The 17,431-nt window shown below is 40.0% G+C and overlaps 2 protein-coding genes across 8 annotated transcripts in view; both read right to left on the reverse strand.

Annotated features, from left to right (window-relative positions):
* LOC132397849 (calcium-activated potassium channel subunit beta-4-like) overlaps positions 1-6,271 on the reverse strand; it is a 29,414-nt gene extending 23,143 nt beyond the window's left edge. The window contains exon 1 of the mRNA XM_059976599.1: positions 5,625-6,271. Within this exon, the coding sequence (XP_059832582.1) occupies positions 5,625-5,960 (336 nt within the window). The 5' untranslated portion in view covers positions 5,961-6,271. The remainder of the gene's footprint in view (positions 1-5,624) is intronic.
* A 9,285-nt stretch (positions 6,272-15,556) lies between these two features.
* Positions 15,557-17,431, reverse strand: part of cnot2 (CCR4-NOT transcription complex, subunit 2) — a 164,443-nt gene continuing 162,568 nt past the window's right edge. For all 7 annotated transcript variants that reach the window (XM_059978449.1, XM_059978451.1, XM_059978447.1 and 4 more), the window contains one exon: positions 15,557-16,688. In XM_059978449.1, coding sequence (XP_059834432.1) covers positions 16,602-16,688 — 87 coding nt within the window. In that variant the 3' untranslated portion in view covers positions 15,557-16,601. The remainder of the gene's footprint in view (positions 16,689-17,431) is intronic.

Consider the following 17,431-nt stretch of genomic DNA (forward strand, 5'->3'; position numbering starts at 1 on the left):
CATAGACTAACTTTTGTAAATTCTTACCCATTGTAGTGTATTTAATATTTCAGTAATATTGTTTGATTAAGCATTATTTGTTTACATAACTCATTATGGGTCGTATGTAAGTAATACATAATGGTATACATAATTACACCACCACGTCCTATGTGAGCACGTTCTCTAAAGAAAACGAAAGTAAAACACTAAGTAGATATATTGACCGGCTCCCATGTTTATCCTTCAATTAATTTCTGAGTTACAAAACATACATCCATGATGACATATTCTCATTCCCTGTAACATGACGCCTTTCTGACATCTTGAACCAGTCTGTCATTCTCCTTGGACTTCTCTCACTAACAAGGAATTTTCACCCACAGAACTGCAACTCACTGGATGTTTTTTGTTTCTGTACCATTCTCTGTAAACTTTAGAGACTATTGTGTGTGAAAATGCACCATTTTCTGTAAACTTCAGTTACTAACTGTAGACTGTTGTGTGTGAATATCCTAGGTGATCAGCAGTTCCTGAGATACTCTAACCACCCCATCTGGCACCAACAATCATGGTTGTTTTATTTTCCTTCTCATTCCCATTCTCTGTTCGAAAGGAATTCTATTCTGAGGCTGTGCCCTCTGGTTACAGACTCTACGACTAATGAAAACATTCTCTAGTTATGATAAAGCTTCCGTTGGTCAGGGTCAACCATGGATGTTGTATCCTAACTGTCTACTATCAGTCAATATGCAAGCCAGGGCAGAACAATATGGAGAGCAAGCACCTGCTATGCAGTAGGCTCCTCTCTCCACACAGCTGATGAAACGAAATTAAAAAAGCAGAGACCAACACAGTCTAGTACCAGCAGCGTCGCAGGAATTGCCAGTCCACATTGAACTCAGCAGAGGACTGCCTTTAGGGACTCCAGCACCAGTTGTTTCCTTAGGGTTCACTCCTGAAGCCTTCCCTATGAGTGGGTATACCATAAAGCAGCAGAATTATATCCTTTTAGACAGAGGGTGGTGAATCTGGAGTAATGATCTTTTAAGAATCTCTAGATTCTGGAATGGTTCTGGAAGACTGGAAAATTGCAAATGTCACTCCACTCTTCAAGAAGGGAGAGAGGCAGAAGAAAGGAAACTATAGACCAGTTAGTCCAACCTCAGAGGTTGGGAATATGCTGGAGTCGATTACTGTATTAAGAATGAGGTCTCAGGATACTTGGAGGAACTTGATAAAATAGGTCATAGTCAGCATGGTTTCCTCGAGAAAATCTTGCCTGACAAATCTGTTGGAATTCTTGAAGAAATAACAAGCAGGATAGACAAAGGAGAATTGGTTAATGTTGTGGACTTGGACTTTCAGAAGGCCTTTGACAAGGTGCCACACATGAGGCTGCTTAACAAGTTACGAGCCCATGGTAATACAGGAAAAATACTAGCTTGGATAAAACAGTGCCTGATTGGCAAGAAGCAAAGAGTGGGAATAAAGGGCGCCTTTTCTGGTTAGCTGCCAGTGGCTAGTGGTGTTCCACAGGAGTTTGTGTTGGGACCAATTCCTTTACGTTATATGTCAATGATTTAGATGATGGATTTGATGGCTTTCTTGCAAAGCTTGCAGATGATATGAAGATAGGTGGAGGGGCAGGTAGTTTTGAGAAAGTAGAGAGGCTACAGAAGGACAGACAGATTAGGAGAATGGGCAAAGAAGTGGCAGATGGAATACTATGTCCAAACATGTATGGTCAGGCACTTTGTAGAATAAATGAAAGGTAGGTTTGACAATTTTCTAAATGGAGAGAAAATATAAAACACGGAGGCTCAAAGAGACTTAGGAGTCCTTGTGCAGGATTCCCTAGAGGTTAATTTGCAGGTTGAATCTGTGATAAGGGAGGCAAATGCAATGTTAGCATTGAGCAAGAGGACTAGAATATAAAAGCAAGGATGTAATGTTCAGACTTTATAAAGCACTGGTGAGGCCTCACTTGAAGTATCGTGAGCAGTTTTGGGCCCCTTATCTTAGAAAGGATGTGGTGAATCTGGAGAGGGTTCAAAGGAGGTTCATAAAAATGATTCCAATATTGAACGGCTTGTCATGTGAAGAGAATTTGATGGCTCTGGGCCTGTATTCACTAGAATTCAGAAGAATGAGTGGTGACCTTATTGAAACCTATCGAATGGTTTAAGGCTTTGATAGAGTGGATGTGGAGATAATGTTTCTTATGGTGAGAGAGTCTAAGACCGGATGATACAGACTCAGAATAGAGGGCCAACCTTTTAGAAAGATGAGGAAGAATTTTTTTTAGCCAGTGAATGGTGAATCTGTGGAATTTTTTTGCCACAGGCAGCTGTAGAGGTCACGTCTTTATGTATATTTATGGCAGAGGTTGATAGATTCTTGATTGATCAGGGCAAGAAATGATACAGAGAGAAGGCAGAAGAGTGGGGCTGAGAGGAAAATTGGATCTGCCATGATGAAATGGTGGAGCAAACAATGGTTCAAAGGGCCTAATTCTGCTTTTATGTCTTAAGGCCTTATGGTCTAAATGATGTATTAATATTAATGGGGTTTTTTTGCTTCTTACTCATGGAGTGATTGGAAACATTAAGAAATTTACTCGTTTTGTGTACTGCAGTATTTTCCATTAGATGTTCATACAGTTGGGCTATGTGTAAGTGAATGACCCTTACGGGAATCAAATGCATTGTCATACAACACACACAAAATGCTGGTGGAACACAGCAGGCCAGGCAGCATCTATAAGGAGAAGCACTGTTGACATTTCGGGCCAAGACCCTTCGTCAGGACTAACTGAAAGGAGAGATACTAAGAGATTTGAAAGTAGTGGGGGGAGGGGGAAATGCGAAATGATAGGAGAAGACCGGAGGGGGTGGGATGAAGCTAAGAGCTGGAAAGATGATTGGCGAAAGTGATACAGAGCTGGAGAAGGGAAAGGATCATGGGACGAAAGGCCTCAGGAGAAAGAAAGGGGGAGGGGAGCACCAGATGGAGATGGAGAACAGGCAGAGTGATGGGCAGAGAGAGAAAAAAACAAACAACTAAATATTGTCAGGGATGGGGTAAGAAGGGGAGGAGGGGCATTAACAGAAGTTAGAGAAGTCAATGTTCATGCCATCAGGTTGGAGGCTACCCAGCCGGTATATAAGGTGTTGTTCCTCCAATCTGAGTGTGGCTTCATCTTGACAAATGCATTGTCATGTTTGCTGCCAGTTTACTAAGTGATGTGTTTTGTGACACTTTGTGAATTCAAGATTGTTTAATGTCATTTCCAGTACAAAAGTGTAAAGAAAAATGAAATAATTGTTACTCCACATCTGATGCAGCAGAAAAAAACAGTAATATAAGGAACACACAATAAAAAAATATAAATACATAAGATAGCTCATATATGTAATCGATCGTATGTCCATAAAGTGACGCTAGGCACAGGAGTGTCTGTATATCAGGTGACTGACAGGAAATGATAAAGTAGTGGTGGCTGGGGGTGTGGAGGGGTGGGTTAGTGGGTGGAGTTGGTGATCAGCCCTACTGCTTGGGGAAAGTAACTGCTTGAGTCTGGTTATCTTGACGTGGACGATATATAGCCTCCTCTCTGATGGGAGTGGGATAAACAGTCTATGAGCAGAGTGGCTGAGATTCTTCATGATGTTACTGGCCCTATACCAGCACCTTCCTGTATACATGTTCTTGTTGGCAGGAACACTGGTGCCAGTGATGTGTTGGGCAACTTTGACTACCTGTTGTAGAGTCTTCCTGTCCGCCGCGGTGCAGTTTCTGCATTGTGCAGTGTGCAGCTTGATAGCATGCACTCTACTGCACATCGCAATTAAACATATGTGCAGCACGATTAAATATGTGAACAATAGAAGGGTGAATGGTTAACTTTAAGAAGGCCTCATCTGTCTTCAATATTAGATTATTGCACTTCGCGTGTACATTAACTACCCTGTCAATAAAACAACCTCTGGGCCCAACAAGTTCTTAACTAATCAGGGTATCAAAGGCTACAGGGAGAAGACAAGAGAATGGGGTTGAGAGGGTTAACAAATCAGCCATGATGAAATGGCAGAGCAGACTCAATGGATCAAATTGCCTAATTCTGTTCCTGTATCATATGGTCAACTAGATTTCTTAAATTATGTCCAGCCATGTACTTTCATAAACTGTAGACAGGGATTAAAGCTCAGACTCAGATCATCATCTTAATCTGCCGTGCCTAATGACACGGCAATCATGGTCTTTAATCATGATTAATCTTGGCAAGTTTTTCCTACAGAGGTGGCTTCCCATTGCCTCCTTCTGGACAGCATCTTTACAAGACGGGTAACCCCAGCCGTTGTCAATACTCTTCAGATATTGTCTGCCATCAGTGGTCACATAACCAGGACTTGTGATATGCACCAGCTGCTCACATGACCATCCACACCTGTTTCCATGGCTTCACGTGACCCTGATTGGGGGGAAGGGCTAAGCAGGTGCTACACCTTGCCCAAGAGTGACCTGCAGGCTAGTGGCAGGAAGGAGTGCCTTACACTCTTTTGGTAGAGACATATCTCTACCTCAGATGCGGTTCAAAATCTTCTTTGTTGTAACACCTACCACTCAAAGAAAGCCCAACTCTTTTCAAAGAAAGACTTAATAGAATATTAAGCCTTTCAAAATCATGTAGTGCATATTGACCGATGAATTCAAGTTGTAATGTAGAAGATGCATGGTTAGTTTTTGACCAGGCAATCTGTTTCAACTACAATTGCTGAGGATTGAATATTGGCCAGAACCAAAGTGTTTATCTAGTTGCATTTGGAAAACTTCCTAAGTGCATTTTATGCCAGTCTGAAGTGAGTAGGCTGGGTTTTTAGTTTAAAGTCTCATCACAGCAAGCCCTCTGGAACTCAGCGCCTGATTCACAGGTCAGAATGCTATCTCAAGACATGGTGTCAGGCATCTCAGCATATCAGGGAAACTATCTCAGCATATCATGGGCTCTGTCCATGCTTCTCGCTGTCTCAGTAAAGCAGCCAGCATGATCAAAGACCCCAGCCGTGCCAGACCTTCTCTCTTCTTCCCTCTCCCACTGGGCCGAGGACACAAAACACTCAAAGCCTCCACCCCATTGTCATGGGTGATTCCCAAATACGATCAGACAACTTTGGATCTCACAATCTACCTTATGATCTTGTACTTTATATTTTACCTGCACTGCACTTTTTCAGTAGCTGTTACACTTCATTCTGCATTGCTATTGTTTTGCTTTGTTCTACCTCAATACACGGTGTAATGCCCTAATCTGTATAAACAGTATGCAAAACGAACTTTTTACTATATTTCGGTACATATGACAATAATAAACCAATTTCAATTTTGCAAGACAAGGTAACAACTGCAGTTTGTAATCACAATCGACTAATTTCAAAAAAAAGTTTTCAAGGTTTTATTTCGAATAGCCTGAAGCTCACGGCATGACTAAAAATGTATAATAAATGTATTTAGATATAAGAAATAACGCTTAATGCAACTTAACAAACACTTGGTAAAATGTTTTTTTTAAATACGTTATCAAGGGCATTGCTGTATGCTTATTTCACAGCTATTTTCTATGTCACGGCAGCGAGGCACTTTACCTTGGGATTCAAGAGGAGTTGTTTCTCGTCGTAATGGAGCAGCGCTCTGCTGTTTGACTGGGAATTGTTGACGAAGATCTGGAGACAGGGATAGAGCGACGTCCCTTTGCAATCTGTCCCACATGTAAAAGTGCACTCAGACATCTCCCCGATCTGCCGCAACGACACAACGGTGCAGTTGGCAGCCTTACACTGCATGCTGTTTAGCGTGGGGTTTAACCAGCAAAACCCAAGGATGAACAAGGAAATGATTCCCGCGACGATGAGAAAGAATCCGAGTCTGATGGTTTTATCCTCTGCTTCAGAATACTCATAAGCCACTCTGACCTTCGCCATGAGGTACACTGGGTGTGAGGAATTAACAGACGCTTCTCAATGCATTCGAGATTTCGCTGTTCCAAACTTCTGACACTTATACAATTCAGCTTCGGCGGCAGGCGGGTGGAAGTACTGAATTACTTACTTGTTTTGCGGCGGAATTGTCTTGTTTTAACTGTAAGCTGCAGCCCAGACGCGCGACTTGCATTCGCCGTGACCCAGAGCGGCTGAAAGCCCGGCAGCTACATCTGGATTAGGTAAGCCTCTTATATAGAAATAGAACACAGCTCCAAGAGGCTGCTGTTTACGAACTGGTCTGGTAAGTACCATGTCTGCACCCGTCACCCACCTAGATTGGACTGCCAGCCGGGAGGAGTGTCTAATACATTTGTTCCCCTTAGGAAGAGCGAGGTGGTATTTATGGTCAGCAGAGTGCCGCCACTAATAGCCATCTCCCCACGGGCGCCAGCTTGGGCGAGTTATTTACCAAGAGTACCAAGAGCCTCAACAAAAATCATATTTAAACATCCATTGATCAGCTGTCCATCCAAAATTCGTCTAAAACACGCCCCACTATTACTACGTCGAAACACTAAATGCCAATCAAATTTACATATTATTTAATTCGAGTCACTTTACCGAGAAGCAACTGGACAATACAATGCATTCATATGTATACTTAAAAATAAAACCAAGGATCATATTTATTTGTAAACAATTATGCCAAATTTCCCCAACGAGAGACTCTCTTCAAACCGGAGACCGAAGCAAGATGATTTGCATAATATTTACCGCCAGTAAACAAAAAAATTGTAAACAAAAAAAAAAATCAAAGTAAAGCTACCGATGTTGGAAATCCGAAATGAGTACAGGAAGTGCTGGAAATACTCAGCAGGTCAAGCAGCTACTGTGGAAAGAGAAACAGTTGCCGTTTCAGGCCCAGGGTCCTTCCTGTTCAGAGGAAGGGATTCTGACCTAAACGTTGACTTTTTCCTCTTTCCACCGGTTCTGCTTGACAGGGAATTTCTGGCCACGTCTTTCACTCTTGCAGCAGTATCCGCATCATATATGAAAGAGGCCCGTGGAAAGTGCTTGCAGCCAGCACTGCTAAGTAACCAATCTCTGTCTCCATAGAGCTTCCGGTCAAACTCCAGCTACCAACTTTCCATAATTCGCTGTCAAAGAACACAGACTATTCGTTTATTATTTACAAAACCCCGAACTGTTCAAGTGACATAATATGGCTTCAAAGAAGAATGATGGATTTGTAGTTGCAAATAGCACCTCTAACCGTTTTCAGAACTCTTCGCCTCAGCAATTAACTTGCGTTCAGCCAATCGATTTATCCATCCATTGGGTTGTTTTCTGGCTGTCCCTAAAATTATTCGATTACGTCTTTAGCTTTGGTCATTTAAATCAAGTAACTTTTAAAACTTTCTAAGAACTTCCATAACAGTGGAAAGTGCGTTTTTGAATTGAAAATACTCAGGTCTGATAGGACCCGGGTAGAGACAAAGGGGAAAATGCTTCGAGTCTATGGAAAGAGAAACAGCGTTTCGAGTTGGTGACCTTTTGTCATATCCTTCTGATAAAAGATCACAGATGTGAAATATCAACTCGAGAGGTGCTGTTGGAGCAGCAGAGTACGTCCAGCATTCTGCTTTAATGTCAGTAGTACGGCAGCTGCAGAATTTTACAGGAGTGAGACCTATTGACGATGCAACATCCGGGCTCACTGGAGGGTTCCTCCCTTTCTCTCCACCTGGAGCCCATTCGCTTGTTGAGTCCCTATTGTCAACTGACCGCCGACTCTTGGGAAGCGATACATCGGAGTTTGTACCAAATAACTGCACAGAAACTAGCCCCGAGTCATGGCATTTCGCCACGGGCTGTACGGCAAAACAAAATGCAATATGAACTTCCAATTAGAGGATAACATACATTTAGAAAACTCAGGACAGCTGTTTACTTGCTCTAATCAACGAGCAAAACTTTATTGGGCCTTGGGTCATGTTGTGCTTTACAGAATATTTACACTTGTCGAATCCGTTTTCCCCGAACCACGGGCCCATTATGCTCCGATCCTTGCTTCTGGTGCATATAATATTTAAATAAGTGTCATTTGTTTCATATCGTGTAAACTATGGAGTCCGCACACTACCTGTAAGGTATTTACATATACTAAGTACATCAATCGGTTGAAACCGAAATTGCCATGAAACAGCAGACGCACAAACAGCCAAAATAAACTGTGATCTATTTAGGCCACGGTTTAATGGCCTAATACGCCAGACTGGTGATCAGTGCAGCCTGGTACAACAGAAACTGGGGCCAAGACAACAGATGTGAACTTGTACCGCTAGCGATATGCCACCCACACCCCTCCCCTCCCAACATGAGTGCTGTCCCTCGATCAATGGTGCTTTCAGCTAATAACCTGCATTCTTACATGGTCGTTAACATATTAAGTTGTCTGGGTAGCTGATTAGTTTTGAGACTTTGAGTCTAGCCCACAGAAATTTTGTATACGAAATTATCAGGGGTATTACAGATAGGGAAATGCAAGCAGCCCCCCCCCCATGAGGTTGGTAAAAGTTATTGTCCTTCTCTCCCCCTCCAAGACTAGAGGGTTAAGTTCAAAGGACATTTGCTATCAAAGTACCATATACAACCAAGAGATTCGTTTCCTTGCGGGCGTACTCAGTAAATCCAAGAAGCAGAATAGAATTATTAGAAGACGGCACACACGGAATGGACAAACAACCAGTGAGCACAAGACAACAAAGTGCGCAAATACTAAATAAATAAATTTGGAGAGCATGAGATTAAGGGCCATTAGAAGTGTGTCCATTGGTTGTAAGAATCTTTCAATGAGAGGGCTAGTGAAGGTTGTCCATCTGGTGCAGGAGCCTGATATTTGAGGGGTGATAACTGTTCTTGAACCTGGTGGCGTGAGTCCTGAGGTTCTTGTACTTTCTTCCTGATGGAAGCAGCAAGAAGAGAGTATGGCATGGATGGCATGGATGGCATGGACGTCCCTTGACGATGGACGCTGCGACAACACTCCGTGTAGATGTGCTAAATCGTATGGACAGCTTTACCTGTGATGGACTGGGCCGTATCCATTACTTTCTGTAGGATTTTCCATTCAAAGACCGTGATGCAGCCAGTCAATATACTCCCCACCACACATCTATAGAAGTTAGTCAAAGTTTTAGATTTAATGCCGAATCTTCGCAAACCTCCAAGGAAGCAGAAGAGCTGTCGAGGAGTTTAAAACTGCTGACCTCTCCATCTGTGACCCCCCGACGAGGACTGGGTCATGGACCTGCGGCAATCTAACTGCACAAGGAGGCATTGAGGCCACGGTTCTGAAGGTGAAAGATGAAATGTTTAAGGGAAACCTGAAGGGTGGTGAGAGTTTGGAACGAGCTGCCAGCGGGAGTACTGAATGAAAGTTCGATTTCAACATTTAAATGAAATTTGTACAAGTAGATGGGAGGGGAATGGATGTCTCTGGTCCAGGTGCAGTTGGATGGGACTAGACAGATTAATAGCTCGACACTGACCAGATGGGCCGAAGGGCCCCATTCTATGCTGTAGTGCTCTAAATGGAAATCTTGGCCAAAGGGACAAATTGTAAGGAGCCGAGAAGATTCCAAAGTTTTGGGCCTTCCTTAGACGAAGACATTAATGCAGACCGTTGATATTAAGATCAAAGAATCAAAGATGCCCAAAAGGGCAGATGGGGGGGGGGGGGGCGCTGAGATCTGGGAGCTTGGAGATGGCCGGCTCAATGTTTGTGCCTTCGCAAAATTACAATTTCATCCCTTGGAAATCGATCGGATAATTTCTCCTAACCCTTCAAATTGTGCGGAAGGTGCAAGGGATGAGCCATATTCTGACGCTTCCGTTCAGTTCTCTTCTTCGCATTAACCAGAATTGATGAGGGGAATGATACAAAACCAGCGCATCAATCATAGTCTCACACATTACCAAGGAAACGGGGTCAGCATACAAGAGGGAAGGATTCATTCAGCGGTCTCACCTTCCTTTGAGGGTAGCGTTCTGTTGAGACGGGTGAGATACAAGCTTAATTTAAATACTTCCCGATCTTCAGCTCATGTTGTAATTAATGTAATGAAATCCCCTGCTACTCCACTGAAATAGGACGAAGACTTGGTTATGTGCATTGTTACTCACAAGTTTTGTAATAAGATCCTAAACTAATTATATGGGAGACGGGTGCAGAGGAAGACAGAGAGAGAATTGGGACATAACAGTTCATTAGTCGAACACCTTCAATTTTGCATAATTAAAAAAAGTTTTTGCAAACTCATTCCAACATACAAGCGGTGAACACATTTTAAGTGCCATTAGTGAACAATAAAGTACTAACAGTCAAATTGATAACTGCAGACTTTAAAATAAATCCATGTCTGTTCAGGCGCCGTAGTATCCAGTGAAGATTGTTGACACGTTGGAACTTGAACTGTCACAGGCATTATTGGCCTTAGCGGCGGAACCTACATTCCCAGCTGTAAATTCTAAAGTACTGCAATGTTAGATGGGTCTAATGTCCTTCCGAGTAGCATCGGTGTCTACTTAATAATTATATTAAGGACCAGGGATGCGACTTCAAATTTACGTGGGGAGAATCATGAAAGGGAAGGCCCCTTGCAACAGCAACAAGTTTGTCCGGTACACCACTGACTAGTTTATCGTTGCATTTAAAGAACAAAATACAGGTAAGAAAATACAGAAGTCTAAGGTCAGAAATGCATTATTACGAAAATACCAGCGCTTCCATTGCCGGTTAAAGTGACAACAAGATTCTGGCCATTAAATCAAAGTACCCGATCCACATAGGCAAGTAACTAGTCTCAGGCAATCCTACTGTATGTCAACTCGTGAGTGTTCACAAACGATTCAATGTATTTGTATAACAAAGAAAGCATAAAGGCTCGGACATTGAAGTTTAACGGAAGTTTGAATATGTATACGGATGGGAGGGGTATGGAGGGTTACGGTCCCGGTGCAGGTCAATGGGAGTAGGCAGTTTAAATGGTTCGACACGGACTAGATGAGCCGAAGGGCCCCTTTTCTGACTTTATCAATTTAATTGACAATTGAAAGCGTCCTGCCACACGCTGATATGCTTTTTCTTCTTCTTGGATCGCAGTACCAAACTATCGGATTTCATTTCAGACTTCAGGACAAGGAAACTGACTATACTCACAACAATGTTCGTTTCCATTTTTGTGCATAAAATCTTTAAATGATGTAACCTTTGATTTTTAGTTGGTATGGGAATCTGGGTGACCTAGATTTATTTTCAGTGTACATCAAGGCAGAGACTAAATGATCAAGCAGAACTAAGTATAGAACATGCCATTTTTGAGTGAAATTGGGTTTTGAATTTAAAAATAATTAGTCATGGATTTTTGAATGAAAACACGAGCAAGAAACCACTTCACGGACCAAAAGGTTCGCTATACACAGTTTGGACAGGTTTCAGAGGGGCGGGAGGGGGAAAGGTTACAAATGCTTTCAGCACACCAGGGTCGGTAGGAAAATATATACATGGTAACTCAGTCACTTATTTCTGCAAAATGGTATCTGGAAAAGGTATAGTTGAGTTGATCTTGATGCCCTCACAAACAAGCAGCCCAGTTAAGGGTGGGGGTGGGGAGGAGAACTAGCATCCACAAACATGGAAATCAAGATACAATACTAAAGAGATCTAGAACTTACAGCTATTAATATTTACTGCTGATTTTTCAGGATAATACCAACGATAGCACTACATTGATACAAAACAAGCTGCAGTCAGACTTCCTGATGTCAATATTACACTGTCAACAAAAATAAACTTAAAATGTTATAAAATCATCTATTTTCATCTAAATTTCGCAGAGCTCAATTTCAAGGATTTCCAAGTCTGTTTCAGCCATGTAATTCTCGTGCTTCAACATAACCTCAGGAGTTATACCTTGCATCTGGTCTTTCCACATCAGGTTCTTGAGTAACAATTCCAATTAGTGCCAAATTAGGGACAATTCAAAGTTCAAAGTCAGTTTTATTATCAAAGAACATATATGTCACCATATACAATCCTAAGATTCATTTACCTGTGGGCATACATAACAAATCTATAGAATAGTAACTATAACAGGATCAAAGAACACTCAACCAGAGTGCAGAAGACAACAGACTGTGCAAATGCAAGTATAAATAATAGCAATAAGTAGCAAGATAATAAGATGAAGAGTCCTTGAAAGTGAGCCCATTGGTTGTGGGAACATTTCAATGATGGGGCAAGTCAAATTGAGTGTAGTTATCTTTTGTTCAAAATCTGATGGTAGAGGGGTAGTTGTTCCTGCACCTGGATAATTTGAGCATTCTGCCAAAAAATATTTAATAAGATTTGTTCATAACCTCATCCATCTTTACACACAGAGCCATTAATCTTGATGCATGGAGTGGATTTGAGTCTAACTCAATGCATTGAGTTACATTGGCATTGTCTTGATGTTGCATGTCTGATTAAAACTTTAACATCTTGACATGACTACAAATTACCAATACAACTGCAGTCTGAAACACTTGCTCTAGTGAAGTTAAAGATGAAAATAAACTACCTTTTTTTGTGGATTAGATTATAGAGACCTTTTCTACAATTTCACATAGTATCATTTATAAATAAAATCAGAATTCTACTGAAATATCCCCACCAACATACAGTAGGTTAGTTGATCAGTAATATCTTGTTTCTTAAGAGGATTATGATCTACATAAATTGGCTAACATTGTTTCATATTTAACAATGTTACTTTGTACAAAAGTACTGTATTTTGCTGTAAAATGCTTTGGGATGTTGTGAGGATGCTCTTTACCTAAAATGTCATACTAAGTGTAGCAAATAGTTAATGAAGGTTAGACATCACCTTGAATTGTTCAAGCAACTTTAAAAATAGTATTAGTGAAAATGCTATTTATACCAGACATTTAACTAAAAGAGAATAAGAGACAGTAATGGTTTGCAATTAAATTCATTTAAATCTGACTTACCTTCAGTGTAGATACGCCTGCAAGATTCAAACAGCACCACAAAACTGACCAATGGGGGTGGGGTAAATGGTAGATTGTTTTTCAGTCAGTTTCCAGTTTGATCTGGAAAATCATCAGAAACCATGCAGTTCTGTTGAAAGACTAAATAGAGTAACATACAACTGATTGCTAACAGCCATGATAGTGTGAATACTGCAGTAAGCCAGATCACTTCTAGAATGACAAATTGATTGCCTGTACCACCCATAATAAATCCTTCAACTTATTCCAGATTGAGTGCCATTAAATATTGTCGAAAATGGTATCTTTATCAAGATTTAAAACATTTTGTAACTGAATTGCAAGCTTGTGAAGTTTAGAACCTTGGCTAACATAATAACTTGAAATATTTTTCTTAAATAACAATTAACTATTTCGGTGAAGAAGTAGCAAAATTTTAGTAAATATACTTAAGGATATGACAATAGCTTATGAAATGACAGTATGAATAATGAAAGGATTTGTTATGGAACGGCATGATCAATTACTAATCAATTGTTCTGGCAGTAGTAAAACTTGTATTTACCAAAGGATCCCTGGAGACTTAGTAAGCTCTGTTTAAACTTTATATTCCTACTTTATCACAACTATGCTTTTCTTGAAAATGTGGCCTACTAAATTCAATGCTGTATACGTTGCAGTGATTTAAGCTTAAGATATTACATACACTGAGCAATGACTTTGCAAATATCCTTGCTATTTAATGATTAAACATATTCTCAATGTTACCCATTTGACACGAGACAACCCCAAGAATGAAGGCCAGTTCTTTATAGGAGCGAACAGGCATTACAATTGTTTGTAAAAATCTCTATCTTTAAGATTATTATATAGCTAAGTTATGCAAGAATAATTAGAAAAAATTAAGGTAGATGCTAGAAATCATAAGAACTCAGCAAGTAGAGCAGCATCCACTAAAGCACTATTTTAAATACAAAATTTCTCTATTCATTCCCTGGCAATGATGTACTTTAAAATTGGAAAGAATACATTGTATTCAATATTATCTAAAACTTAAATCCATTATAATCAAGAGCATAAATAATATTAATTTTAGGTAAATATATTTAATCTATGTAATATTATGCAAAAGTTTCACCTGAAGTTTACATCTTTATTGATTTCAGATCTGACAATATTTTTTTGTCTTTTACAGGAAGAAAAAAATAGGCTGGAAGAAACGACATCAAATGCTCAATACACATTACTGTGTACCTACATATCCACAGGAAAGTTTTTGACTAAAATGGGAAAACAGTGCAGCTTGTGTTGGAGGGTAAAAATACTTGAGAATATTGACCATTTTTCCTTGCTTGAACAAAGAAATGCAAATACTACCAATCACAAGTTTCTTAACGCAGAAGGTGTGGGGGAAATTTGTTGAGAATGTAAGTAATTTCAAACATCTAGATCCTGCACATTGTATAATTCTAGATACTCATAGAAGTATGATCCGGGTGTCTATATTTGATACCATATTTTAACGGCTAGTTAACAGCATAAAATCAATGGTGAGTTATTAGACATATGTTGATGAAAAGCATGAGATCTATCACAGATCAATTACTAAGAAGAAATTACTTTCTGAGCTATGGAGTTAAACACATACATTTAACGTGTTTGATTCTCAAGGGAAGACAACAGAATCAGAGTTGCAGGTTTTGCTGCACAGAAATGGGCCGTTTCCCCATTACATCATGCTAACAATTTTGTCTACATGCACAGTAAGTGGTAAACTTGTTTTAATTCTTATGAGCTGCAATATCTTGATTGGATATGCACAAAGTCATTCCTAAGGTGGATTGTTGGATATCAATTCTGATCCTTTACGATGTGGTTACCTTATTACGGCCATGATCTTTGCAGAATAGGTACTTTCAATTAGCATTTGAATTATTTTGTGATTTTATACATTTATTGTGGCCTTTCAGGCCCTTTAGTAAACTTATGCACTGAAAGATTAAGAACTATATTTTGAGCCAATTGAAAAGATTTTTCATGTGGAGTGACTGCCTATTCTTCCCAAATTAAATAAGACCATAAGAGATGGTAGTAGAATTTGGCCAATCAGCTCATTGAGTCTGCTCCAACAATCATTCATGGCTGACATATTATCCTTTTTAACTCCATTTTCCTGCTTTCTCCCTGTAACCTTTGACACCCTTACTGATCAAGAACCTACCAACTATTTTAAAGAAACCCAATAACTAGACCTCCAGAGCCATTTATGGCAATGAATTCTACAGATCCATCACTCTCTGGCTAAAGAAATTCCTTATCTTTAAATTAGAGCTACATAGCACCCTTACTGATATTTATAAATAACACTTGGATGAAAGAATTCTGAATAAAAGCAAAACTTACCTGCAGTAATCTAGTTAACATAATGTTTGAGGACAAGCTTCACATGGGCGTTCCAACAAATACTGCAAAGTTATTCACGGTATTCAACACTCAAATTTTAAAATACAGTTTGAAAATTCAAATTAAAGGCAACACTGCAATTAGGACAGCTTTTCTACTTTATTACAAAGAGAAGAAGCTTTAATGTGGTCAGAAAATACAAGATTGATTTTTTTAATTATTTTTTTTCCTATGAAATGCTGCTGTTCAACCAGCCATTGTGAATTGTCTCAGTTCACTTCCTGAAGTCCCATCATGTTCAATTGGGTATGGATGTCCTTGGCTGCTGAAAATCTGGCCCTTAAGTGCACAGGGCGACACTGCGGTCCCCTGCTCAGCAGTTCCCGAAATGTCCTGTTTTCATGTATTGCATCCATGCACACCTCCGAAAATGAGGTACAGCAGGGCAAGTATTTTCCAAAATAGATGTCATATATATAATATATACACATTCGTACATACATATCTTTATTCATGTGATGTCCAAAAATTAAAAAAATGTACACTTTTATTACAAAATTGTAACAAAGACTGGACAGTGTTTTGCTCATTCTGGAAAGATGAAGCCCAGTGATACACAACCGTGGAAAATGTCCAGAGGTCGTGGCAATAACGTTCACTTAGACAGTCAAATGTTCTTGCATTTAACTTGACAGAAATGCCATTCAAAAACATTAGGGGAAAGTAAAACGAACAAATCAAACGCAGGCTGCTTATCTTTCCAAATGAAATACAAGAGGATCTTCACATAAAAATGCACTACACATTTTTTTATTACCAGTTATGCTACAATGAACAATGCAAACTTCTTAAATTTTTACACTTTGGAAATTTAGCAATGAAAGTATTGTCGGTCCACTTGCCTTTTAGCAGAATAATCTGCTGATAGGCTGAAAAATTATTGTGTTGTTCTTTTTTTTAAACATACCCTGCTCAAAATAATTAAAAAAAAACAGAAAAAAAAAATACAAATTCAGTTGTGTTGGGCAGCACATAATTACTAAGGCAGGACTTCAAAATGTCGATCCATCCACATGAGCCAATTGCCAGATCCTCAAAGAATAAAAACCAGGATGCCTGAGCCACTTCGGTTTCTGCATTTGAGTATTGTGCTGAGACAGCCATACCCCATGAACAGTTAAGTCTTTAGAAGGCTTGCTGAGCAGGGTTGTAGTTCAAAGATGATGGCAGATGAGGTCGTTCCTCTAGTTTATCATACTCCAGGTGGAATTCCTGAAATCCCAAAAAGAACAAGTTAGTAATGCAACAACACGCTTTCATCTGTGAGCAATACACAACTGGAGACACCTAAAGATGCAGAGAGTGCACCTACATTTATTAGACTTACATTTCACAGATTTTTAAAGGAGATTTCCCCAAACTTCTTCAGAAAATGGAGACAATGAAGGAAGAGATTACTTTACAAAATGAATACACTTCTAAAGTACTGCAATGCCTCCAAAGTGCTATGAATTTTTTGTTAGCCATGAAAGGTGTATTATAAAAATAAGTATAATAAATGATGAATGAATAACATGTCAAAGGTATGTTATGGAAGCTCTTAAAGGTGAAGAGGCAGAGAGATACAGGAATAGAGTTCAAAAGAGGAGAGTTGAAGAAATTTGTCTCAAAATGGAAGGACAGAGAGAGGGGAAAGAGTTGTGGAGAGAAGGAAGGGGGAGGGAGGGGTGATAGGGAAGGAAGTGGGTGAGGGGGATTGGTGGAACAGTGAGGGGAACATAGAAGGGAGAGTGTGGGAGGGAAGAAAAGCGGGGGATGGGGAGTTGGTAGTGAGGACAGAGGAATGGAAATGGGGAAGAGAGTTGGGGAGAAGGGTGTGAGGGGAGAATGGGGAGTGAAGGACAAGGTGAGTTGGGGAGAGGAAGAAAGAGTGAGAGGGAAAGAGGAAGTGTAACAGTGCTACAGAAAAAGATGAGGCCATTAGCACTCTGTTCAAAGTGGTCAATAGTAGATGT

The sequence above is a fragment of the Hypanus sabinus genome, chromosome 8 (genome assembly GCF_030144855.1).
Source record: "Hypanus sabinus isolate sHypSab1 chromosome 8, sHypSab1.hap1, whole genome shotgun sequence".
Taxonomy (NCBI): Eukaryota; Metazoa; Chordata; class Chondrichthyes; order Myliobatiformes; family Dasyatidae; genus Hypanus; species Hypanus sabinus.